This window comes from Vigna unguiculata, chromosome 5, assembly GCF_004118075.2.
Source record: "Vigna unguiculata cultivar IT97K-499-35 chromosome 5, ASM411807v1, whole genome shotgun sequence".
In the NCBI taxonomy this organism is placed as follows: Eukaryota; Viridiplantae; Streptophyta; class Magnoliopsida; order Fabales; family Fabaceae; genus Vigna; species Vigna unguiculata.
In genome coordinates, this window is record NC_040283.1 from 35,456,058 (window position 1) to 35,483,758 (window position 27,701).

Here is a 27,701-nt window from a genome sequence, read left to right on the forward strand (position 1 = left end):
TGAGTGAAAGAATCTTTTATATTTGCACAAGAAAATTCTCTATAAACTTTGAAGTATCTTTATACTGTCAAAAATATAACAGTGCAAACAAACCGCAGAATATTGAACATGTCATCATCTCTGTGATTCAATTTCTGCAGAAAGTGAACTAATCCAACTAAAATCTGTCCAATGTTAAACTCAATCCTCTTTTCCTCTATGAATGTCAACAAGGTATCTATTTAGATGCTGGCCAAATGACTTTGTAGAGAATGACTGATCAACATGCCTCCTAGCTTCTCTGCCCATTTTCTCTGCCTCCTGAGGATCATTTATGAGTTTAGCCATTGCTGAAGAAAACTCTTGAGGTGTAGGATCACAAAGGAATCCCGTTACACCATTCTTAATTGACTCCACAGGGCCACCACTGTTGCATGCAATAACAGGTTTATAAGCTGCCATTGCCTCCAGAGGGACAATGCCAAAGTGCTCATCCTGCATCAAATATCTTTCTGTAAACCTCACTTAATTCAGTTTTTACCACTTGTAATGAATCATAATTTGCCTGCTTTTATATACCTTTGGTGTGTAAAGAACGCATAGACATTCTGAAAGAAGTGCATTTCTTTCATCAGTAGGGCAAGAAGTGATGAATCTTATTTTACTAGAGACTCCTTTCTTTTCTGCTAAATCTTTAAGCTCTTCTAAGTATTCTACATTCTCCTTCAACCGTTTGTCAAAGCCACCTAGCACAAATTATGACAGCAGGGTTGTTATGACAATTGCATGTGCACAAATGCTTCAAAGTGAAATTGAATGAGTCAAAGTATGGTTTGTTCAAACTTAAGACTCTGCATTTTTACCAAGTAACTACATTTAGAAATAAAGAAGAATGCCATAAGAAGGCCTAATGCGACTTTTTCCAAGTCCAACCAAACTTTACCCTATTTTAGTTTTTAGACTAATGAATTTACATGTACAACACTCATGGTGATAAATTCTGATAACATTCAAAGATCCTAAATAAAAAATCATCAGCTTAACACAAGGAAGATGTTCCTCGATATTGACCCTTTAGTGATGCAGACTAAACTTGCATAACATAGTACTTGGTTCTTTGCTTTGCACTTAATGGTCAATGTTTAATTGCGAATAATACCAAGGGATCACATCTAGACAACTTAGAAAAAGTGTTATACTCATAATATTAGCAGATATTACATGACTTTGAACAATATTTGCTCATTGTTTTCTGCTAAAAAATTGTACAGATCCACTTCATTGGCAGTCTCAGATAAATAAATTTGTGCTATAATGACTGACTACATGTTATATCAAATAAAAAAAATAAAAATAAAACTTCTCTATAATATTATATGTTATTCTTATACATTATCCGAGAGAAGTGCCCGTGACTTATAGTGATAACCAACCCAAATAAACATATTATCACATGTCCTAAGTTTCCTAGTCTAAATCAATATGACAATTGTCGTAACTATGCATTCCACCTCTCATCTAATAGCAACCTAGTTAAAGGTTTAATAAATGAACTTTCTGTCACCACATAATGGTTAATAAATACACCTGTTAGAGAAATGGATGTGTCACAATGTCGCACTATACATACAAACTATTGACAAGATTCAGCAGAACAACAAAATCCCTTGAAATAATAGAGAATAAAGAGTTTTGAAGCTTAACTACAAACCAACATAATTTTCATTTAAAATAATATTTTATATCTTGAAAATGAAGACACCACCATACCAAACTCCAGTATGACATTAGTAATGCACATAACATCTATCATCAGAAAAACAGCCGTAAAAACAAACAGGCTCACCAGCTATAGTCAAAGAAGCATTAGTAATATCTTTGTGCTGAACATTTCCTTCGGGTGAGTGAAGCATAGCAAAAGCTGAAATAGCTAACTGTATGTTCTTCTTCCTTTCAAAGCGATTGATGGAAAGAAAATTCAGCCTACAGCAGAAGAAACAATGCAGATTAAGACTATGATTCTATTATATACATAAAGTTTATAAAATTGGATGTAAGAATAATCTACATGCATAATCATGTCATTTACTTATAGGAACTGGGTTCTTTGAACTGATCCACATTGACAGCTGGATATAGAACAGCTGGTCGAATTCCTTTAGCATCTAGAGACTTAAAAGTATTTGCAAAAGTAGAGGCAGTGAAGTTGCTGTTAACAAGTATCAAATCAGCCATTCCTGCAATTCAGCAAAGGCTAATAAGATGCGGGGTTCAGCATGTACACTAGAAAATATGATCAGAGTAGGATAAAATAATAATAATAAAGCATGGATATAAAGTTAAACCAGTCGTTATTTCTTCTACATAGTCAATCGGTTTTCTATACATCCTCCTAATGAAAGTTGAATGTTGAGCCAGTAACAAGTCCGGAAAATGACAGTAGAATACAACCTACCAAAGAAAATAAAACAACTCAGAATTGAAGATGTCAAAACAATTCACATATGATTTATTCTGCCTCCTTCTTGGCTACCTTTATTGACCTTTTGAGTTTGAAGATAGGAATAACTACAGAGACTTGATCTGCCAGTACAACATCAAATGAATGCCACATGAAAAGTACACAGAGAGCAACAAATAGGCACCGAAGGTATGCACACAAGGCATGAAGACGGTAGAACACATGACGAGGAAGAAACGAACCATAAACAGTGACTGGAAAGGTACCTGAAAAATCACAAATCAAAAACCATGTCAATGGCAATGCTATTTCTTTATAAAGAACAGAAATGTGAGACACTAATGGCTTATTTGAACTTTTTCCCTACTACAGTCAAAATTCGATTTTAGTCTTTTTTGCAGATCTGATTTTGCACTTCATGCACTGATACATTAGACATTTCTGCTAATATTAATGTCAAGATAATAGAAGGCACAAATAAGAGTGCAATTAAGCCCACAAAAATACACTGAGACACACCAGCAACAGTTTCTTCAAAGCATCTAGTTTTGTCATGATGTGCAGTAAAAACATGAACTTTATGGCCCTGGGATGCAAGCTCAACAGCAGCATCCACAATCAATCTCTCAGCTCCACCTTCAAAACAATCGCAAGTTAAACTAAGGGGAAATCAACTACGGAGAAGAAAATAGCATGATAACGTTTCATGAAACCAAAATTTTAATTTAGAAAAGTCAAATTAATGGAAATTTTATAAAAGAAAAAAAATATTGGTTTTAATTTGAGTGATTAGAAAACAACCGGGAATAGTGATTATTTACCTATGCCAAGATCCGGGTGAATTATTGCGATGTTCAGTTTTGAGCTTGTTCCCTTTGCCATATTTGAAAGTAAAGATCGAAACTTTAAGATGAAGATAAAAAATCCAGGAATCGTTCGCCGGCGACTGTGGTGGCGTTATGGCTTAATCCGACAGGCCAAGGAATTCTAACTTGTTTCGATTGTTTCGAATTGGGGGTAAACGTCGTCGTTTGGAAACAACTAGCAGAATGTCACCAATACTGAGGTGTCTGTTTAATATTGGTCACTTGGTGAAAGGGTGAAAATAGAATGTGATGTTATAGAATGTTTAGGTTGATAAAATGGAAATAACAAAATAAAATGGGATAAAATGGCATGAAGGAAAGTTAGATTATTTTAATTGTTTAAAATAAATCCACCTAAAAAGATCCAATGCAATGAAATTGCACATTCTCTTTCTCGTTTTATTTATTATTAATTAATTAAATCCAAATTATTTTTTATTTTCACCTAGATAAAGGTTAATTAAAATGTCCTAATAATTGCAAAGATTTTTTATTTATATTTTACGAATCTTTTTACATTTGAAATTATTCCTTATAATAACTGTTTCAAAGTTACATTTGAAATTATTTTTATTGCTATTTAATTATATAAAAAATTGTATAAATAATGTATACATATTTAATGTTCGAAATATCTTATTTACCAGTATAAAAAAAATATAAAAATTAAGTTTAGTTTTCAGAAGTGAAGCTTTTCAATTTGAGGCAAGGGTTGAAGCTTGAAGAGCTACGACAGGTGACCCACTGCAAGAGAAGCGGAGAAGTGGGAAGGAAGCGTTCACCGGCGGCGGAGAGACATGACCGGAGAAGAAGTAGGCGGCCCTGCCGGCCCCAAGCTCATGCGTCTCGTCTTCTTCATCGGCGCCGGAGGTAATCCAATTCCCTTTCTCTCTCTCACACCTATTTTCTTCCTTACTTGCATCGGTTTTAACGAATCGTTCCAGTGATCTGCACCACCGCAATCAACAAGTGGCGTGAATACGAGAGGAACACCATCATCCAGCAACAACAGCAGCAGCAACAGCAACTAGTCGTGGAAACGCATAATTCGTCGGAATCTGTTGCTGCTCCCAAGACTCTCAAATAAAGGTTAGGGTTTTATCGTGAAGTGATGGGTAGTTTTAAGACGGCGATTTTGCGTTAAATCAAGTGTATTATGCAGCTGTAGTTTTTCTCCTTAGCTTTGATTATTAATTGTTACCGTTGGGGTTGTGAATGTGAAGTTTTGTTAGGTTAGGCAATGGATGTTTGTCAATGCTTGCGGGGAAACATGGGAATGAATTGTGGTGGGAAGATTAATAAGTTGTAAGGAAATTTTGAATTGGTGGATAAAATGTCCTTTATTTATTATTTCCAAAATAACTGAAGGACTTTTGTTTGTAACTTGATTTAGTCATTCGGAATGAATTGCTAACTATACCTTTGAGTCTGAATATGAACAAACTCTTGAACATCAGTTCAAATTCAGATCTAGTAGATTATGTATGGTTCCTCAAAGGCGTGCCCATAAAGAGTTAAATTTGACAGAATTGTCATTGTTTTTCCGGATAATAAGTAGAGGTATCTGAGTTTCTGAATTTCAGCATACTACTGGACTTTATAGTAAACTCAGATTGAGTGGGTAATAATGGTTCGTCAAAATGTTAATAAACATGCATAAAATACTCTTTAAGTTTATTCTGTAGGTTTAGAACTTAACTGAGCAGCCTTCAGCACGAAGGGCAACTTTAAGTGCCATTTCATGTTTCAAAAGATAGGGATGTTGGGAAGGAAAAAATATGAAGTTCTTGAAAACTTAATATAGAATGTTTGTATACTCCTAATAAACCATTTCTCTTCCTTTTAGTCTTTTTCTATACATGTGTTTTATAGGTATCTGGTGACATATCAACCATAATATAGTCCAAGTCAAGATTCATGTTGGTTAATAATGATCGCTTTGGTTCTTCCGATAAAGTATGCATTCCCTTTGTTTCTTTTCTTTTCTTATGTGAATCACTGGTTCTTTTTATTCTATCTGCTAGATCGTGTCATACATTTAGTAGTGTCAGTCTTTGGACTCTTTGCTCTCCCATGCCCTTAACTTGCTCCGGTTGTTAATTAAACTCCTTCCTGTGAATCTTTTTACTGGCCGCTGGCCAGTGTTTCATTGTTTTCTCGCCCCCAATGCATTTGCTATTTATTCCCGTAGGGTGATTCAAATAAACAATCTTCCCATGTTTGTTCTAAACCCTTTACTACCTAAGTAACTGGGTAAAATTTACAAAACTCGGTTCCTAAGGAACTGATACCCCTGTATTCTATCTATCTTCTTGCAGAATCAGCAGAAGAGACTCATAGGAAATTGATAAATTTGAGTTCAAACTGAAGTTATGATGAAATAAATCACAGCCATATATTGTGTATAAATTTTGGGTTCATTTTCAATTATAATAAACTGTAGCAATTGTCACCACTACGTTTTCTTCCTCGCTGCACCTCTGTCGCCCTTCCTTGTGTATTTGTTGCAACTTTGGAAAAGAAGCACTATGCTTGGGACAACAAACCCCCATGGCTTACTAACATTGGGACAATAATTTATAGTTTCTTGACTCCATGAATTGATTTTTTTTTTTTCCTTTAAACAATGTTTGAGGTTGATATTTAGTTACAACAAAAACAAATTCAATATTTCAGCCACAATATTATCCAAACCACCTATTATGAAATTGTACATGATCACAAGAATTACTATGGTAATTTAAGAAAACTCGTGAAGTGTTTTTAACCTGTTTTTTTTTTTTTTTTTTTTTTAATTTCAAATATTTTCTGTTAGAATGGAATAGAATGCACCAATTGCAACACAAAAGCGCATACCAAAATACAATCTTTAGATTCAAAGCAATATTCTTTGGCAATCTCAACCGATTAATGTTGATTGTTGGATAAGTTGTAATGACTTTCGAATAGAAAAATTAACTTTTTTATCCATCAAGTTAACTCTAATTTGTCCTTCTTTTGAATCTTTGAGTAGCTTGCAAAAATAAACAGCAATTGATCAATATTGAATCAAAAATTAAAAAGTCGATTGTAACACCCCATTTAAATAAATACCTTAATTAAATGATATGTCACACAGATAATATAAAGACGAGTATAAACACAACTCCTTACAATATCCAAGGTACAAAAGAGAAGACAAGACACACCACGATGTCGATACAAAGTATAGTAAAGAGATTGACAGTAGTACAAAGTAGAAACTTCGAGACAAGATAATACATGGGTCGTAGTCCTAAAAGAAAAGTTCAAGCAAAAATGAATCCAGCTCAAGCAAGCTATGCAGCGGAGTTACCATTTCCCTGTTGGCCACAAGGATGTTTCGCATCTGTTCACATCTAGAACAAACAAAAGGGTAAGCTAGAATAGAAAATAAAACAAACAAAAGGGTAAGCTAGAATAGAAAATGAGTTATCATACAATCACATACAATTTTATAGTTCAAGATGCATAGACCAACTAATCATGTTATGACTTGCAAACAATATACTAAGACTTAGACATGACTCATCCGAATACATATAATTAGTCGGATTCAACGGATGCTTGCACTTGTGGTGACTTTTACTGCTCTACCGAGCTGCTCTACCAAGGTAATTATTCCAGTGTCTCATACCCCATACACAAGGTTAGCCCTTAATAGTTTCAGGCTTCCTGCTACTCTCACCACTCGAATCAGTACGCTCTATGTGAGACTAACTAACTCTTTAGAGTGTCAGGATGAAATCCTTACCTTAAATCCTTACTAAATTATATAAATGGGGCACCACCATAAACTCCCACTAACAGAGATCATGAAATTACGTCCCAACCAATTGAGGCACCACCATGAGGTCTCACCTAGAGACTCATGGAATTACGCCTAACCAATGAGGCACTACCACAAAAGCATCATGAAATTACGTCCTAACCAAACCAACATCAAGCTTCCAACAATCAATATAGAATCATTTATCATGCCAAAACCATGTCACTTTGATAATCAACCATCCCATACAAGTCACATGCCAAGATCGTATTAAACTTATCATTCACAACCCATAAACCATTTCACCCATGCATATTTATTCATGTCATGCTTTTGACATAACAATCCAATCAATCATGTGCCAAACATCCAAGAACAGAAAAACCACAAAATAAGAATGCACCCTCACCCAACTCCTCGTTCAGGTAGAAAGGTCTCGCTCAGGCGAGGGCTCGAGAAGAGGGGAACAGTGGCTTGCGCGTCCTCTCGCTTAGGCGAGACCTCCTCGCCTGAGCGAGATGGGCTCTCGCTCAAAATAGGAGTTCGCCGCCTGAGCGACAGCTCGTGCAACACCTAGGTGGGTTTTCTTATACTCTCGCTTAGGCGAGATCCACTCGCTTGGGCGAGATTATCAGATCTCCGCCACTGTTCGTGCAAGCCAGCATAGAAATCATTCAGTGCAAGGCATAATATATGTTTATATTAACTTAAAAGCCATAAAATCACCCGAGAGCACAAAACAGAACTGATAACGCAGCAGAAACACATTCAAATGCGAACCCTAGCCTCCCTTACCTGGAAAGAGCTAGTAGAAGAGTTCGACACCAACAGTGGAACACAACAACCCATGAACAGATTAACGAGCTAGAAAAAGAATAGTGGAACGAGTTTTAAAATAAGCTTACTACGAAACCCTAATTTGAAATACGAACATACGAATGAAAAAGAGAGATATGAGCTGTAGAATACTTACACGAAGCAAGAAAAGGAGACTAAGCTCACTGGATCAAGATTGGGGTTAAACTCTAGCAGAGCTCTAAGGAGAGTAAAGAAGAGTGTGAGTGTATTGTTTTTGCAAGAATGACAGAAGTGAGAAGAGTTTGGCTGCTTTAAGGGCCTTGGACACCTTATGGGCTAGCCCTTAGGCCCATTAGATTTTGGGGCGACCTTTAAATAGTGGGGCTGAAATAAGAGGGCCTTACATTCTTCCCAACAACAAAAATTTTTGACCTCGAAAATGAAAACTTACTAGGTAAACAGATGTGGATATGACTTTCTCATATCCTCCTCCAACTCCCAAGTAGAGTCACTTGTCCTCCGATCCCTGATGACTTTGACTAGGCTAACTATGTTTCCTCGACGTTCCTCTACTCGACTATCCTCCAAGGCAACTGGTGGTACTTCCATAGAAAGATCCTCCCTGATTTGTACATCCTCTACTTTCAACACATGAGACAGATCAAACACATACTTCCTCAGCTGTGACACATGGAACACCAGATGGAGATTAGCTAATTGAGGAGGCAAAGCAATCTCATAAGCCACCGGCCCAATCCTCCTCGAATCTGATAAGGGCTAAGGAACTTAGGAGAGAGCTTCCTTGAGCGGAGAGCCCTTACCACACTAGTGGTTCAGGTCACCCTTAAGAACACATGATATCCGACCGCGAATTCCAAAGGTCTCCTCCTACGGTTTGCATACGCCTTTTGCCTACTCTGAGAGGTCTGCATCCTATCTCTCACCATCCTCACTTTCTTAGTGGTTTACTCCAACAACTCTGGCCCAACCAATACTGTCTCCACATCCTAATACCAACATAAGAGAGTCTTACACTTCCTACCATTAAGAGCCTCGTATGGCGCCATGCCAATGCTCGCATGAAAGTTGTTGTAGTTGAATTCTATCAAAGGTAGTACTTCATCCCGAGCACCCAGATGATCCAGTACACACGTCCTCAACAAATCCTCAAGCGACTGAATTGTTCTCTCGGATTGACCATCAGTTTGGGGATGATAGACTGAACTCATAGTCAACTTGCTTCCGAAAGCACTTTGCAAGGTCTGCCAAAACCGCGATGTGAATCGTGGATCCCTGTCCGATACAATGCTCGAGGGCATTCCATGCAGCCACACAATTTCCTTAATGTACAACTGGGCCAACTTGGCCATGAACATCCTCAAATTCATCGCCAAGAAATGGGCACTCTTAGTGAATCGATCCACTATAACCCAGATGGTGTCATGCCCCCTAAAAGTTCATGGCAAATGGGTCATGAAATCCATTGAGATGCTATCTCATTTCCACACTAGTATTTCCAATAGCTGTAGAGTCCCGCCGGGTCTCTGATGCTCCACCTTTGCCTTCTAACATGTCAAACAGGTTGATACAAACTGTGCAACATCCTTCTTCATTCCCTGCCATTAGAAGGTCTCCTTGAGATCTTGGTACATCTTAGTCTTGTCAGGATGCAAGCTAAGATGACTCTTGTGCCCTTCCTCAAGGATTAATCTTTTCACCTCAGTATCATCTGATATACACACCCTACCTTGAAACTTCAGTATGTCATCATTACCCAAAGCAAAATCCTTTGCCTCTTCTGACCCAAGCTGCACTGTAACTCTGTTTAGACTGGCATCCAACAACTGTCTTTCTCTGACTAAATCCAGGAAGTCTCTAGATATAGTCAGGTTACTACATCTAATAAATTCGGATTCCAACTCCACCTACAACTTCATATCCCTGAACTTCTCCAACAATTTCACCTCCTTGATCATAAGGTGTGCAATATGTACAGTCTTTCTACTCAAGGCATCAGCCACTACATTCGCCTTCCCTGGATGATATAGGAGCTCAAAGTCATAATCTTTCAGGGATTTCATCCACCTCCTCTGTCTCATGTTCAACTCCTTCTGATCGAATAAATATTTGAGGCTCTTGTGGTCGCTGAACACACGAAACTGGGCACTGTAGAGATAGTGCCTCCAAATCTTCAAGGCAAACACAATAGCCGCCAACTCCAAGTCATGAGTTGGGTAGTTTCTCTCATGCACTTTGAGTTGCCTCAAAGCATATGTCACCGATTTCTTTTCTTGTATCAAAACACAACCAAGTCCAAGGTGAGAGGCATCACAATAAACCTCAAAGAGTTTACCAACATCCGGGATAACCAATATTGGAGCACTCGTCAATTGTCGCTTCAGCTCTTGGAAACTACCCTCACACTTATCCGTCCAAGTGAAGGGTTGGTCCTTTCGGATAAGCTGTGTCAGAGGCGCCATTATCTTGGAGAATCCTTCTATGAATCTCCTATAGTAGCCAGCTAAACCCATGAAGCTCCTTATCTCCGTCGCTGACTTGGGACTTTCTCACTTTATCACTGCCTCAACCTTTGCTGGATCTGCTGCAATGCCCTGTGCAAATATCACATGACCCAAGAATTGCACCTCATCCATCCAAAATTCACACTTAGACAGTTTAGCATATAGTTGCTTCTCTCTCAGGACGCTAAACACCAATCTCAAGAATTGCACCTCATCCATCCAAAATTCTCAGGTCCTCTTGGGTCCTGGAATAGATAAGTATGTCGTCTATGAAGACTTCGACAAACTTATCCAAGAATGGTCTGAAAATCTTGTTCATGTAGTCCATGAACACCGCCGGAGCATTGGTCACACCAAAAGACATAACCACGTACTCATAGTGTCCATATCGGGACCAGAAGGCTGTCTTCTGTACATCATCCACCTTCACTAGAATCTGATGGTATCCCTACCACAAATCAATCTTTGAGAACACTGATGACCCATGCAACTGATCCATCAAGTCGTCAATTCTCGAAAGGGGATATTTGTTCTTGATGGTCATCTTGTTTAACTATTTGTAGTCCACACATAGACGTGAACTTCCATCCTTCTTCTTTTTCTTCACCAACATCACTAGTGTTCCCTAAAGTGAAGCACTTGGTCGTATGAACTGTTTCCTCAATAACTCCTCTATCTGACTCTTGAACTCTACCAACTTTGCCGGAGCCATACGGTATGGAGCCATCGACACTAGACCAGTTCCAGGCACCAAGTCAATTGAGAACTCCACATCTCTATTGGGAGGCAACCTTGGTACTTTCTCTAGGAACACGTCCTCAAACTCATGTACTACGGGTATAATCAGTGTCCCTTCCTCCTTCTCTACCTCCAAATGAGTGGAAATTATGAAGCATTGCGCGCCACTTTGAATCTCCTTCATGACCCCTTGGGAAGATAACAACTGAGGCTCCTCTAAGTTGGGAAACAACAGCCTCTTCTCTCGGCAATCTATAAAAATGCAATTGATAGAGAGTCAATTCATCCCCAAGATCACCTCCAACTCCTGTAGAGGTAAACAGATCAGATTTATTTTGTACCTGTGACCCTCTACCTCCAAGATCACCTAGCACACAAGGACGATGTCCTGACCAAACCCAACGCCGAAGTAGATACTACCAGTTCACACTACAGCTCACACACCGCAGACCTAACTTTTTCACACAAGCATTTGACACAAAAGAGTGTGTTGCTCCAGAATCATACAACAGGCAACAAGACATACCAGCTATCATGCAACTACCCATAACCAGCTTACATGAGCCAACTGCCTCTGCTCCTGTCATCGCATACACTCGACCTGTTGCCTGAGGCTTGTTGCTCCTCGCCTAAGCTGATTTTGCATAGGAGTCTAAACTAGAGCATGAGTCACTACCCTCGCAAGGGTGGGACAATCCTTGCCAAAGTGGTCTTCCTTGCCATAGTTGTTACATCTACGATAACCCTCCATACGTGGGCAAACGTTCCTCAAATGAGAGCCCCCACACTAGAAGTATTGAACTCTGCCCTACTGTGTGGGAAAGTTCCTAGACCCTGACACTGGTGATAAGGTCTGTCATAAGGCTTTCTCCTCTCCTCATGTCTTGGTTTGGACCCAGATGGCCCACCAATCCTCTGTTGTTGTGAGCGTTGACCCTCTACCTTATTCTTCATCTTCTCCATCACCCTGACCTTCTCTACTAGGACAGTAAAATCCTTGATGGATAGTGGAGCTACCATCAAGCGAATATCGTCGTGGAGACCATTCTCGAACTTACGACATCTCCACTCTTCATCGAGTGGCAAGGTGTAGAAGCGGCTGAGATGCTTGAACTTCTCAACATATTCTGTCACGGTCTTGCTTCCTTGTGTTACTGGAGGAACTCTACCTCCTTGGCATATTTGACGCTATCTAGGAAGTATTTAGAGAGAAACTTCCCCCTGAAGGTCTCCCAAGTAACCAGCTCACCTCTTTCTTCCATAATGGATTTCATGTTGATCCACCAATGTTCTGCCTCGTCGGTGAACATGTACACCGCAAATGCTAGTCTGTTCTCAGCGAGGCACATCTATGCATCAAATATTCTCTCTAGGTCCTTCAGCCATTGTTCTACGACTTCTGGACTAGTCTTATCGTTGAATTTCACTGGATGGTGCTTCAGAAAGTCCTTTAGACTCCACTCCCTAACTGCAGGTCGTGGCTTAAGACCAAAGACATGTGCAACTGTCCTGTTCTCTTCCAGCTACAGGAGGGCTTCCATATGCTGCCTATGAGCATCCTTAATAGCTACTCTTGCAGCCTCCATCTGCTGCATCACCAGTTGTTGTTGCTCAAGCGACGCTGTCAGTCACTGCATTGATGCCTCATATTGCTGCATCATAGTTGTACTCTGTTGGGTCATCGCCGCCATCATGGCTTCTATTGCTTTGGCGATATCTGGTACATCGCCCTAAGAGGATTGAGAAGTCCTACGAGAGCATGCCATAATCACTGGCATACAGGAAAACTATAAGTTAGACTAGATAAGACATGAACTTAACTAAGGAAACTCAGAAAGACACAAAGAAAGCTAAGTGAACATCCAAGTCCACAGACTCTAAGGATTGACCACTTTGATATCATAAATGTAACACCCCATTTAAATAAATACCTTAATTAAATTACATATCACACAGATAATATAGAGACAAGGCCCTAGAGTATAAACACAACTCCTTACAATATCCAAGGTACAAAAGAGAAGACAAGGTACACCACGATGCTGATACAAAGTATAGTATAGAGATCAATAGTAGTACAAAGTAGAAACTACGAGATAAGATAATACATTGGTTGTAGCCCTAAAAGAAAAGCCCAAGAAGGCTATATATAGTGGAGTCACCATTTCCCTGTTAGCCACGAGGATGTCTCACATCTGCTCACATCAATAAATTGATGATCATCACAAAAAGAGAGAACCACACAAGCAAGACATACAACAAACAAAAGGGTAAGCTAGAATAGAAAATGAGTTATCATACAGTCACATACAATTTTATAGTTCAAGATGCATAGACCAACCAATCATGTTATGACTTGCAAACAATACACTAAGACTTAGACACGACTCATTTGGATACATATAATTAGTCGGATTCAGCGGATGCTTGCACTTGTGGTGGCTTTTACTGCTCTACTGAGCTAATTATTCCAGTGTCTCATACCCCATACACAAGGTTATCCCTTAATGGTTTCAGGCCTCCTACTACTCTCACCACTCGAGTTAGTACGTTCTAAGTGAGACTAACTGACTCTTTAGAATGTCAGGATGTAATCCTTACCTTGAATCCTAACTAAATTATATAAATGGGGGGACACCACCATGAACTCCCACTAACAGGGGTCATGCAATTACGTCCCAACCAATTGAGGCACCACCATGAGGTCTCACCTAGAGACTCATGGAATTAGGCCGTAACCAATGAGGCACTACCACGAAACCATCGTGGAATTACGTCCTAACCAAACCAACAGCAGGCTTCCAACAATCAATATAGAATCATTTATCATGCCAAAACCATGCCACTTTGATAATCAACCATCCCATACAAGTCACATGCTAAGATCGTATTAAACTTATCATTCACAACCCATAAACCATTTCACCCATGCATATTTATTCATGTCATGCTTTTGACATAACAATCCAATCAATCATGTGCCAAACATCCAAGAACATAGAAACCACAAAATAAGAACGCACCCTCGCCTAGCTCCTCGCTCAGGCAGAAAGGTCTCGTTCATGCGAGAGGGTCTCTCGCTCATGCGAGATGGTCTCTCGCTCAGGCAAGCTTCTTTCGCCTAAGCGAGGGTTCGAGAAGAGGGGAACAGTGGCTTGTGCGTCCTCTCGCTTAGGTGAGACCTTCTCGCCTAAGCGAGATGGGCTCTCGCTCAAAATAGGAGCTCGCCGTCTGAGCGACAGCTCGCGGAACACCTGGGTGGGTTTACTATCGCTTAGGCGAGATCCACTCGCTTGGGCGAGATATCAGATCTTCGCCACTGTTCGTGCAAGCCAGCATAGAAATCATTCAGGGCAAGGCATAATATATATTTATATTAACTTAAAAGCCATAAAATCACCCGAGAGCACAAAACAGAACCGAAAACGCAGCAGAAACACATTCAAATGCGAACCCTAGCCTCCCTTACCTAGAAAGAGCTAGTAGAAGAGTTCGACACCAACAACGGAACACAACAACCCAGAAACAAATTAACGAGCTGGAAAAAGAATAGCGGAGTATATATCCATATTAAATATTGGGGCGGCCCTTAAATATTGGGGCTGAAATAAGAGGCCCTTACATCGATGAACAGAAGTATATATCCATATTAAATGCTAAATTCTTATAATACCTTTGGTAGTTAAAGTAATCATTATCAAAATATGAACTGTAATAATTAAGCAAACTCAATCAACTGATGAGTTAAATCATCCTACAAATAAGGAAGCCCAAAAAAGTCAGCAAGTAACACGCATTAAAATTTTTACCCCAAATGATATCAGTCAAGAAGATGTAAAACACGAAAAATCTTGAAAAATATTCAAAAAATTTAATCATTTAAACACATGCTAGAAACATTTAAAAATCATCTTCCGAAAAGGTTTTACACTTTGAGTGCATGAAAGCCATCAAGCGGAAAGAAGCAAAAGAAGAACAACCAAATATCAACGAAAAAGTTAAGAACTTTAAAATGTAATCATTTAAACACATGATAGAAACGTTCAAAAACCATCTTCCAAAAAGATTTTACAATTCGAGTACATGAAAGTCATCAAACAAGAAAAGAAAAAAGAGGAAGAACCAAGAATCAACTAAAAAGTTAGGAGCTTTAATAAATAGAAAAAATACATTAATCAAATCAAATAATAAATCGTAAAATGTACTTTATACGTTCTATTTTAATATCCAAACATCATATCCCTAGCAATATATATATATATATATATATATATATATATATATATATATATATATATATATATATATATATATATATATATATATATATATATATATATATATATATATAACAAACATTTGACCACCACAAACGATAAACAAACGGAAGAACATAAACAAATATTAAAAACATAATACTAAAATACATACATGGTCAAAATCAATGTTTTTCAGAAAATTTTTCTATTTTTCATCTTTTGTTCTTCATTGAAGTTTCAACTTTCTACTCAAATAAATTATGTATATTTTGAGGATTAAATTTTCAATTGTACCTAGTTATTTTAACTTAAGTTGATTCTTTATATTTTATTAAATTTATAATTTTTGTATGTATATATTAATTATAAAAATTCTTAATTTAATGCATATTATATTTTGCTATGTATTTTAGCTTCAGTTCTGTATATCTTTTACTCTTCATTTAGGAGTAGTTAGCGAGATTAATGGATAAACTAACTACCCAAAGAATGTAGGTGCGTACAGTAAATTTAGGGTGCAGCAAACAAAAAGCTTAGTGCTATTTTTGGGTAACTTATTAAGAAGATTTAAATAAAATAGTAGCCCACACAAAAGAGGGTTGGGTTGAGTACAGGGCTGGAGGAGTTTTGTGAAAATTATGTTTCCTTTTTCTGCTTATTCATGATATATTTTAAATTATTCTCTGCCACCATTTACCAAACTATAAATAATGCAATCATAATATATAATATTATGTAGAATAACATTTTATCCATGTGAACATTTTTTTTCTTCATTATTTAATCATAATATAATTTCCTTTGTATATCCTTGTTGTTTAAATTTTACTTAAATTTTAAATAACTAGGCAGGATCCGAAAACATTATTACAATACAAAATTAGTAACATTAGTAATATTAAATTGTGTTTATATATATATATATATATATATATATATATATATATCTTATTTTTATATTATTATTTATCTAAATTTATGGAGTATAATCTTATTTAGGCTGATATTTAATGGTTGAGAACCTATTTTGTATTGATTTTATATTTTAAAAATTTACTTATCTCAAACAAGTCCTTTGAAACCTGAAATGATGTTATTCTCTTGATATATAGATATTATTCTACTCATCTATTCACATCAATTTAATGTTAAAGTGTTACAACTGAAGCTGTAGTTTTTTGTGTGCCCTACAATCTTTTAAGTTAGATTTAACCTTTACATTTTAATGTGAAATTCAAATCGGTTTATGTCTCATATATTAATATAAGTTTGATTTTTAAACTTTAAAAATAAATAAATATAGTTATTATAATTGGGATGTGTCAACTTTTTTTCTGCCTATCAACTATATTTTAGAATGACATTTAAATACATTTAAGTTGTTTACATTATTTGTGACATGTTTAAATTCAAATATCATATTTAAATACGTTTAACAAATCCAACAAAATTGTAAGATTTGAAAACTAAAATATACGATTTTTTAAATTTGAGAATGAAAATTTAGAACAGATTTGAAAACCAAAATATACGATTTTTTAAATTTGAGAATGAAAACTTAGAACAGTGACGAATTCTAATTTCATATTCAAATTTATGGACGGAAAACATATCTAACTCCTTTAAGTTATGATAATAAAAGATAATAATTATTCACCAAAAGTACATAAATTTAAGGATTTTTAAAATTGATAAATCACTTATCTTCCTTTTTATTGTTTTACTGTACAGATTGTGTATAATAACCTTTTTTTTTAATTTTAAAAATAGTATATAAATGTAACATTTTTCAATACTAAAATTAAGTTGAAACAAACATTATTTGCTTATAGGAAACATTGCATGATAAACAACTGCAACTGATCTCTATGAGTCATTCAGTAAGTCTCATTCTGGATCTATCGTTATGAGTACTGATTCTCTAAGTCTTCCTACTACGATGATTTACATATTAATATCATGTTGGTTATTGAAAATATAACTTTTAGTCTCAATTTCGTTTTTTATATTACAACTTGATGATAAAATGATTTAAAAAAAAGTTAGTATCAGAGCACACTTGTTCTTCTTTTATCAATTAAAAGTTAAATATTCTATGTCCTATCTTTTAAGATTAAATTACTGATGTCTTACAAATTTAAGATTCTAGTATATTTATCTATTTTATAAATACCATAATATTAATTTTTTTTTTGAAAAAATAAAAGAATAAGAAATGTTGCATTGAATTTAGGAGATCCAATATATTATCTGAATGACATAGAATTGTTGACAATTTTTTTGATGATGAGAGAGCATGGTACCTGCACTTGCAGGCTGTTGTTTTCAACAATCATGTTGAAAAGGCCAAAGATCTCCATTGCAATCATGTAGAATGATTAATTTTAGTTTAAAAAAAATCAGTTAAAAATTGACCAAAGTTAGTATCAGTGAATCATCTTGCAAAAGAGATCTCCAATTCTTTGTCAATATTATATCACTTAATATCAGTTAGGATAGTTATTTAAAAGAATATATCAAAGACATTTCTCATTCACCGATCACTATTCCCAAATTAATAAGTTAGACTTAAAACTATACTTTAAATTACATAAAATTTTATTTTAGATCTTTTAAAAAATATAGAAGAATATATATAAGGGATCAACTATATTTTTAATCCCTTAACTATAATACGAAATTGAAATTTATTTATTTAAAACTTTGATACATTTTGATTCTTAAATTTTAAAAATAAATGGGTATAGTCATTTTTTGATGCTTGTATTTGAGTGTTGTTTATACTCTGTGACACGTTTTTGTTTTAATATATGTTAGAAAACACATTTAATGTAAGACCCACTTTTTCTGCATTATGATATAAGGGCCTAGCCTTGTCTGTTGGGCCTAGGGCCATCCCACCAGCCCTTGTCCAAAGGCAAGGAGACCTTTCATTCCAACCCTAATTCATTTTTGGTGTCTCATTTTCTAGAAACGGATTAGCTTCCTCCTCCCTCTTACAACTACAAACATGAGTTCTTCTAGGACAATATCGAAACACCCACTATTTCACTCGAATGTCTCTCCGGGTAAGTTGAGCTTGGACTTTACCCCTTCCTTTTCATTCCAATGTCTGGGTTCTACCTTGGGTTGAATTTGAAACCTTATGTTGGTAGCTTGAGCGAGGATTTCCTCTCGCTTGAGCAAGAGCTCCTTAGCCCGAGCGAGATTGACAGAGTTAGTTGAATATGTGTATGTTTCTAATGATTGGTTGGTTTATCGCATTAAAAAAATTTAAGTATGATGCCCTGTATGTTCTATATGATATAATGGGACTGGAATTGATGAGCTTGGTATGAATAAATTCATGAATCATGGTTGGTTGGTTGGTTGGATATTGGCATCAGATTGTTATGCTTGATAAATTTGTGGTTGGTTGGAGAGACATGGCTATGGTATGAGATTGACATAATTCCATGAAACTCTTAGTGAGATTTCATGGTGGTGTTGGATGTGATGGACGTAATTCCATGAATTTCTTGGTGAGATTTCATGGTGATGTCGTAGTGTATATAATTAGGTAAGGATTGCATCCTGAAACTCTAAAGAGTCAGTTAGTCTCACGTAGAGTGGGCTGACTCAAGTGGTGAGAGTAGTAGGAGGTCCTATTCTTTAGCAGGATAATAGCCTTAAATGTTTGAAGGCTAACCTTGTGCGCAGTAGGGTGAAATCCATTGGCAATGACTCTGCAGAGTAGTAGAGGCCACCACAAGCGCATGCATCTGGTGAATTTGACTGATTATATGTATCCAGATAAATTGAGTCTTACAGTCTTGCTTGTTTGCTATCACATGCTTGGATGATTGATGTGTACTTGATTTTAAATTGCATGCTTAATTGTATGGTAAAGATCTTTTTACTCTAGCTTACCCTCTTGCTTGTGTTTATCTTCTTGTGTGGTTTTCCTTTTTGCAATGATCACCAATTCCTTGGTGTGAGCAGATATGGGAACCCTTAGTGATAGTAGTGACGATGGGAATGCTGCAGCGTAGTTGGTCATGAATCGATGTTGGGCTCACTATTGAGCTCATGTTTGAAGAATTTTTGTTATTTTGTAATCTCTTGCTCTATGAGTAAGCTTTATGGACATCTGTTGAACTTTTATTTTTTGTCCTGACATTGTGTAGTGTCTCTACTTCCCTTGTTGGTATATTTGGATGACCGTAAAATCTTTTATACTTTAAGTCTCGTGCTCTTTAGATATTATAAATGATGCGATGTTTTATTTAACTAGATTTATCTATTAAACGAGATGTTACATTTAACATATCAATTTTTTTTAAAAAAAATTAGGTTAAAATAACTATATCCATTCATTTATAAAATTTAAGAATTAAAATGTATCAAAATTTCGAATAGAGACAAGTTTCAATTTCACGTTATATTTTAGCGACTAAAACCATCATATTTTAGAGATAAAAATATACTTAACCTATATATAAATAACATGAGGTGATACAAATATGTAATGAAAAAAAACACACACACACAAGGGTATATAAGTGAAAAATAAATTTAATCTTATAAATTACTTTTTGTTGAATTGAGTTAAATTCCTGAAAGTATATTTAAAGTTTAGAGAGAAAAAATAATACAATTTTTTTAGAACGTATTTAATATATTTTGAAATTTTATAAAACACGCATTTTTATTTTTAAAGTTTTCATTCTCAAAAATTTCAGTGATGAGGCTGGGCTCTTTTAAAAGAAAACGTTTATTATTGATTAATGGTGTAATAAGCACATGCAAAAGATGGAGATTGATCCGAGTCGATGAAGTCTAAAGAAGAAACTTTTCATTACAATCACACCAACTTATTCCCTAAATTAATGGAGGAGATATTAAGAGTACTCTTGTGAGAACATAAAGTACCAAAGTTTTTATTTTCTTTTTTCTAGTGCATTTGGGTGGGTACCTTTTACCTATTTTATATGATACTTATTTGCCTCATGGAAAAAGTAAAGTGTTCACATTAAAATACTGTGTCTACACTGCAATATATCCTCAGTCAATGGACACAGGATTCAGAATTACACGTGATAGTTTTTTTTTTTTTTTTTTCCTTTATATACAAGTGTAGTGGAATATAAACTAAATAAAAGTTAGTACTTTAATATAACTATACTCATTCAGTGCCCTTCAGATTGGAAGATCACAACTAAGGGCATCATAGCATATTGATGAATTGAGACTTCAAGAGGAAATATGTTGAAATATAATCTTAGGTTAGACACCATGTGAGAATGTAATGATAATTTATGCTTGACCTTTATAGATTATATATATATATATATATATATATATATATATATATATATATATATAATTATATGGTTTTTTTAGTTAGACTAACTTATAATTGTTAGAAATAAAAAAAAAGATTTGTGTCTGATTTCTTTAGGTCAAATGTAAATCTATTTTAAACTTCCAACAACAGGTCTGTCTCCATCTGATGGAGATGTGACAATAAATAATAACAAGGATCCACTTAAAGAACTTGGAGGACCTATGACAAGATCTAGAGTAAGGAAAGCAAAAGAAGCTCTAGAGCAAGTGTTATCAATATTATTTGAATACAAGCCCAAGTTTGAATGAGAAAAGACCAAAGTTGTAAATTGCATCATGGCCCAAATAAAGGAGGACTAACGAGCCACATTGATGCAATTTCTTTTATTTAAATAAGGGCTCAATATTTTGTAAATTTGACTGACCAAATTATATTTTGGGTTAACCAATTAGTAAGCTTTAGTTTTGCTTTAATTTCAAGTTGTAATAAGGGCCCATATGACAATTTAAAACCAGCCTTTGAAAGACCAAAAGTACCTTGCTGAATATTTTTGGATGACTTTTGGCTGCCACAATTTCAATTACAATCAACCATTAAGCAGTGGACCACTATTAGCTTGAGTGGATTATTATTAGCTCTAGTGGGATATAATGACAATTAATGAGTCTTTTGTAATTCTAATGGTTAAAGCTCTTATATAAGTTGAACCATTTTTTATCAATGAAATCAAGTTAAGTTTTGTTCAGAAATTATATTTTCTATCTAATAGTGAGAGTGATTCTCCTAGTTCTTGAGTGATTCAAGGACCCTTGGTTGTATCAAAGGACTTTTCTGTCCTTTGTGTGTTTCCTCCTTTGGAAAGAGTGATTCTTTCCTTCCACTTTTATATTCACCTCTTATTTCTTTCTTCTTCACCCAATTTTGCAAACAGAATACCCAATTCTGCCAAAAAAAAAATATCTCGTGGTCATAATTGGTTCTAACCGTAAAGATCCTGAGTCAGCCCTTGTGCAATGAGATTCACATCATTTGATATTCAGACCTTCGATTTAAGATTTTGAACGTCAAATTGGTAACATCCTTCTTTCTATCTTATTTTACCAATTCATTACCTTATTACTCGTATTATTTACGTTTGTGTTGAATCATTGCAAAAGTTAGGCCTTTGTGAAAATTAAAAAATAAAAAATAGTTACTGCAATTCGTAATTGTACTGAAAGTGATAAAAAATAAAATTGGGTTGAATGATTCGTGCACATATTAGAGAACTATTTTTTGTTGTGGCCATAATATCTTGAATTGCCTAAGAACCCAAGGAGAATTTGAGTGGTAAAAGGTAAGAGTGTCTCATTATAGTAAAAGTCAATCTGTGGGTGCAAACACTTGAATGGGTGAGAAAATTTTCAAACACCATATATATATATATATATATATATATATATATTTTGTTCTTGTTAACTTGATCTATTTGTTAAAAATGGTAGAAAGGAATGATATTCATATGCAAATTGCTGCATTATCTCAACATTTGGAGAGGTTGATGAAACAACAAGAAGATGAGTTTCATGATAGGTTGGATCAAATAGAGAATAAAACCCCACCAAGAGGAGGAGGGGGAGGGCCACAAAGGAATTAAGGGAGAATAGAAGGAGTAAGGTTGAATGTGCCACCTTTCAAGGGGAGGAGTGATCCTGAAGCTTACTTGGAGTGGGAGCTCAAAATTGAGCATGTATTTTCTTGCAATAATTATAGTGAGGAGCAAAAGGTAAGTCTTATAACAGTTGAATTTTTTTTATTATGCTTTAATTTGGTGGAACAAGTTGCAAAGAGAGAGCATTAGAGATGAGGAGCCTATGGTGGACACTTGGGCTGAGATGAAAAAGGTCATGAGGAAGCGGTATGTACCTTCTAGCTTCGACATGGACTTAAAATTGAAACTACAAATACTTTCTCAAGGAAGCAAGGGAGTGGATGAGTATTATAAGGAGATGGAGATTCTTATCATCTAAGCCAAAATTGAAGAAAATTCCGAGGTAACTATGACACTTTTTCTTAATGGATTAAATCATGATATTAAAGATGTTGTTGAGTTGCAGGAGTTTGTGGGGATGGAAGATCTTTTGCATAAGGCCATACAGGTAGAACAACAAATTAAAATAAAGAGTACAACAAGAAAGAATTCTACCAATTTCAATTCTTCAAACTAGAGGGATAGAGTAAAGAAAGAAGGTGTTGCCTCCTCTAGCAATTCAGCACTTTCTAACGAAGGAAAAACAGTTCAATAGAAACCTGAACATCCACCAAAGAGGACTAGAGAAGTGAAATGTTTTAAATGTTTAGGCATGGGACATTATGCGTATGAATGTCCTACAAAGAAGACCGTTCTTCTTAAGGATAATGGGGAATACATAAGTGATTTTGATGATAATGATGGAGAGGAAGAGGAGAGTGATGGAGAGTTAAAAGCTAATGAAGGATAGTTGTACATGACTAGGAGTATGCTGGGAAGTAAAGTCAAGGTAGATGATGCATCTCAAAGAGAGAATATTTTTCATACAAGATGTTCAGTTAATGGTAATGTATGCTTGCTAATCATTGATAGAGGAAGTTGTACCAATGTGGTGAGTTCAAGATTAGTGTCAAAGATGAATATGGAGACTAAACCACATCCTAGGCCATACAAACTTCAATGGCTTAGTGAAGGAGAAGAAGTCCAAGTGAAACAACAAGTTGAAGTCTCTTTCTCCATTGGGAAATATGAAGATAAGATCTTCTGTGATGTGGTTCCCATGGAGGCTAGCCATATTCTTTTGGGAAGATCATGGTAGTATGGCATCAAAGTCATTCATGATGGCTTTACTAACAAAATCTCAAGTTTCAGCGAAATGCGTGAATTTTGACCAATTTAGTCCTTCATCTTTCGAAATGCGTGAATTTAGTCATTTTAACAAAATTTTGTTAGATTTATCTGACGTTTTAAGCGCATTTCATGATACTATTTAAATTATTTACACTGTTTGACACATTTTGGCTTCATTGTTAAGTTAAATACTATCATGAAATGTGCTTGAAACGTCAAATCAACTTAACAAAATTTGGTTAAAATGACTAAATTCACGCATTTTGAAAGATGAATGACTAAATTGGTATAAAGTTTTGATGAGGGACTAATTCCAAAATTCACTGAAACTTGAGGGACCAAAAACATATTTAACCCTATAATAATTTATTAAATTTTTAAAAATTAACCATTACTTTTACAAGTTTTTATAAAATCGGTTATCTCTGCTTCTTCTCTTCTTCTTTATTTATCAATGATTATTTTTTCATCTGTTCTGATATACTTCACTTTATATTTAATAAATATAATTTGTTTATATATTAACTTAATAACATTACAATATTATCATCTACTAATATTATAATTTTAGTTTATATACTAACTTAATAACATTTTAGTTTAAAAAATGCATACACACAGGCGCGATAGCGCCTGTGTTTACGCTAGTACACTAATAAAAGTTATAATACATCACTTGATCAAAATAACACAGAGAACAAATAATAAACACAATAATAAAATTTTGACATAGATTTTGTATCTTTTGAACTTCAATATATGTTGGATAGTGAGAAAAAAATATTCATAGCAATTACATTAAATTTTTATATTGTAGTAAATAAAAGTTATTTATACAATTAAAGTGAAAAAATTACAGTATGATTAATAATGAGTTATAAAATAAAATAAAATAGATAGAATATATCGAAATATTATTCTACATGATGAAAATAAACAATAAATAAAAATTTTAAAAAACTAACAAATGTGTGTTTTAGAAATAATTTGAGAGACTATCAAAAGAAATCGCACAAAGGAAATCAAATGTATAATTAAGGTATGATATGATGAAAAATACTTTAGAGAACAAATTATTAAATTATGTTTGAAGTGATTAAAATTAAATAGAAATATCATTAGTGCCCAAAACATTTGTCACTAAATTACAAATAAATTAGTAATTAAATTGGTCACTAAATCAAGTACCGATTCGATCATTGAATCGGTCACTAATTTAATCATTGATTCATACAATAAATCAACTACTACCACCAATGACGAAAAATAGTGATTGATATGGGTTAATGACTAAATCAATCACTATTTCATATTTTTCTTTTAGTGAATTATCATATATTATTCCTAAATATCATTATATATATAATTTTAACCACTTCAAACATAATTTAAAGTGAAAAAATTACAGTATGATTAATAATGAGTTATAAAATAAAAAATAATTAGATAGAATATATCGAAATATTATTCTACATGATGAAAATAAATAATAAATAAAAATATTAAAAAACTAACAAATGTGTGTTTTAGAAATAATTTGAGAAACTATCGAAAGAAATCGCACAAAGGAAATCAAATGTATAATTAAGGTATGATAAGATGAAAAATACCTTAGAGAACTAAGAAAACTTTTCAAATATCAACATATATACTTGAAAAATAACGAAAATTATTTTAATGAAACAAAAGAGTTCTTCAAATTAAACAAAAATTAATAAGAATAAGTAAATAATTTGTTTTATATTACCTTAAATTGAGAGTATAAACATTCTCATGTGAAAGGAAAATATATAATAAATAAAAATATTAAAAAATAATAGAAATATTCAAATGTGAGGCATAAAATTTTTTTAATTAACATACATCATTTTAACATAATTACATAAATGTTATGATAAGATAAAAAATATATGGGAGATGCAAATGAGTTTCATGACAAACCAAATAATTAAAAGAAATAAAAAATAGAAAGTATATATATATATATATATATATATATATATATATATATAGAGAGAGAGAGAGAGAGTTACTTAATTAATTATGAATATTTTAATAATTTAAACGGAGACGGAGATATGGTGGGGATGAGTATTATGGCGGGGATATGTACATCCCCATACCCATCCCCATACCCAATTGAAAAAGTCGGGGATTCCCCATACTCAGTCAATGCGGGGACGGGTTCGGACAATACCCACGGGGACGAGTTTATTTGTCATCTCTAGTGTCAATTTGGTACCCGCAGGAAACAAAGTGTCAATTGCGTCCCCACTTTTGAAAAAAATGCCTCAATCAGGTCCATTTCAGAAAAAAAATAATTAATGTCGTTAACGGCATGCCACGTATCACTCTCTGTTTTTATTTTTATTTTTATAAATTTTAATTTTTTTTTAATTTTTAAAAGAAATTTTTGCAAATTTTTGTTGTTGTCACGTGTCAAGTCCCTGTTGTGACACGTGGCAATGTTAGTGCCACATGGTAGGATAAAGCCACATGTGACAAATGTCATTGTACTGATTTCAATCTAGTACCTATATTTATCTCAGTTTTTCAATTTGGTCCCCACTTTTGTGTCTTTGGTTCAATTTTGTCCCAATTTTTTTTAATAATTGAAGTATATTTTTTAATTCATTTTTTTATAAGATTAAAAATAATTAAGTATAAATATTTTTACAAAATTACATACTTATATTTATATTAAAATTTAGTGGTCAAAGAATACATTGACAAGATATGGGTTAATATTATACAATAACGTAATATGCTAAAAAGTAACTTTTAATTAAAAAACATAGTATAACATTTATACAAATAATAGATTTGGTTTTGAATTGGACAGAAACAATATTGCTCTACTTTGAAGAAAAAAAAGTGGATGACTATATTGTTCTATTAGTATAACATTTTTTTTACAACTAAATTTTAATATAAATATCAGTACTTAATGTTGTAAAAATATTTATACTTAATTACTTTTAATGTTATAAAAAAATGGCTTAAAAAATGTTCTTCAATTATTAAAAAAAATTGGGACAAAATTGAATCAAAAGCACAAAAGTGGGGACTAAATTGAAACAATCAAGTATATATGGGTACTAAATTAAAATCAGTATAATGACATTTGCCACACGTGGCATTATCCTGCTACGTGGCACTGACATTGCTACGTGTCACAACAGAGACTTAACACGTGGCAACAAAAGAATTTTGTAAAAACAATAAAAAAAATAAAAAAAAACCAAATAAATAAACCATAGAGTGACACGTGGCGTGCTGTTAATGACGTTAATTATTTTTTTCTTAAAAGGACCCGATTGAGGCACTTTTTCAAAAGTGGGGATGCAATTGACACTTCTTTTCCCGCGGGTACCAAATTGACACACTCCTATCAAAGTGAGTACCATCCGAGTAATTAAACCGATCAGAATTAGTACATAGAGAATCACAAGTAAAAGTTGTTATGTAGATTCTGCTTTATCAAACAAAGTATGTTCATGTGAACATTTTTCAAAACCTTGATTATATGATTATGTTCTAGTATGTTAAGCCCTAGGAGATTGCTTTTGGTCATACAAGGTTGATCAACATAAATCTCCTCATTTAGCTCACCATGTAGGAAAGCATTCTTGACATCAAACTAAAATACATTCCATCCTTTAAGAGCAACTAAAGTCAAAATGGTTTTGCATATATCTTGCCTAGCAACAAGTGCAAACACTTCAAGGAATTCAATTCCATACTAGTAAGAGTATCCCTTTTCCACAAGTCTAACTTTCTATTTTTCTAGCTTCTTATTTTCATATTACACTTGGTCTTAAGTATGGTTTCTTTCAATAACACTTATTTTAGCATCCCTAGTCTTCCTCCAAACATTGTGTTGTATTTACTTCTTCAAAATTCTCATGATCTACAACATCTTCAAAGACTAAAAAAATTATGCACCTTTTCATACTTGAAATAATATTCTTCTAACTAGTTGAGTTGTCTTTTAATCCTCCATTGAGGATGTTTTGGTGGACTGTTAGTAGTTGCATCAAGTTTTGGTTCAATAGAATTTGTGTTCAAAGTTCTATCTTATTCAACATTCTCAATTGAATCAACA

The 27,701-nt window shown here is 34.4% G+C and overlaps 2 protein-coding genes across 3 annotated transcripts; one reads left to right on the forward strand and one right to left on the reverse strand.

The window, feature by feature from the left end:
• LOC114183384 (alpha-1,3/1,6-mannosyltransferase ALG2) lies at positions 1-3,543 on the reverse strand. Its single transcript, XM_028070391.1, has 8 exons — positions 3,262-3,543; positions 2,960-3,076; positions 2,513-2,706; positions 2,325-2,430; positions 2,069-2,216; positions 1,826-1,962; positions 559-725; positions 1-474 (listed from the first exon to the last, which is right to left on the reverse strand). Exons 1-8 carry the CDS (start codon positions 3,320-3,322, stop codon positions 181-183), a joined length of 1,224 nt encoding a protein of 407 aa, XP_027926192.1. The 5' UTR covers positions 3,323-3,543; the 3' UTR covers positions 1-180.
• A 434-nt stretch (positions 3,544-3,977) lies between these two features.
• On the forward strand, positions 3,978-5,801 carry LOC114183993. 2 transcript variants are annotated; one of them, XM_028071218.1, is made up of 3 exons: positions 3,978-4,176; positions 4,251-4,395; positions 5,625-5,801. In XM_028071218.1, the coding sequence occupies exons 1-2, from the start codon at positions 4,104-4,106 to the stop codon at positions 4,391-4,393; spliced, it is 216 nt and encodes a 71-aa protein (XP_027927019.1). In that variant the 5' UTR covers positions 3,978-4,103; the 3' UTR covers positions 4,394-4,395; positions 5,625-5,801. The 2 variants fall into 2 exon arrangements, with proteins under 2 accessions (XP_027927019.1, XP_027927018.1); XM_028071217.1 differs by lacking the exon at positions 5,625-5,801 and adding an exon at positions 4,530-4,739 and having other exon boundaries at positions 3,979-4,176.
• The last annotated feature ends 21,900 nt before the right edge of the window (positions 5,802-27,701 follow it).

Excerpts from the sequence above, each read along its gene's own strand:
- LOC114183384 (XM_028070391.1), bottom strand. The coding sequence starts at position 3,322 with ATGGCAAAGGGAACAAGCTCAAAACTGAACATCGCAATAATTCACCCG. Across the intron at positions 2,707-2,959 it reads CTTTGAAGAAACTGTTGCTG|GTACCTTTCCAGTCACTGTT; the intron begins GTGTGTCTCAGT and ends GTGATTTTTCAG. Across the intron at positions 2,217-2,324 it reads TGTAGAAGAAATAACGACTG|GAATGGCTGATTTGATACTT; the intron begins GTTTAACTTTAT and ends GCTGAATTGCAG.
- LOC114183993 (XM_028071218.1), top strand. The coding sequence starts at position 4,104 with ATGACCGGAGAAGAAGTAGGCGGCCCTGCCGGCCCCAAGCTCATGCGT. Across the intron at positions 4,177-4,250 it reads CTTCTTCATCGGCGCCGGAG|TGATCTGCACCACCGCAATC; the intron begins GTAATCCAATTC and ends GAATCGTTCCAG.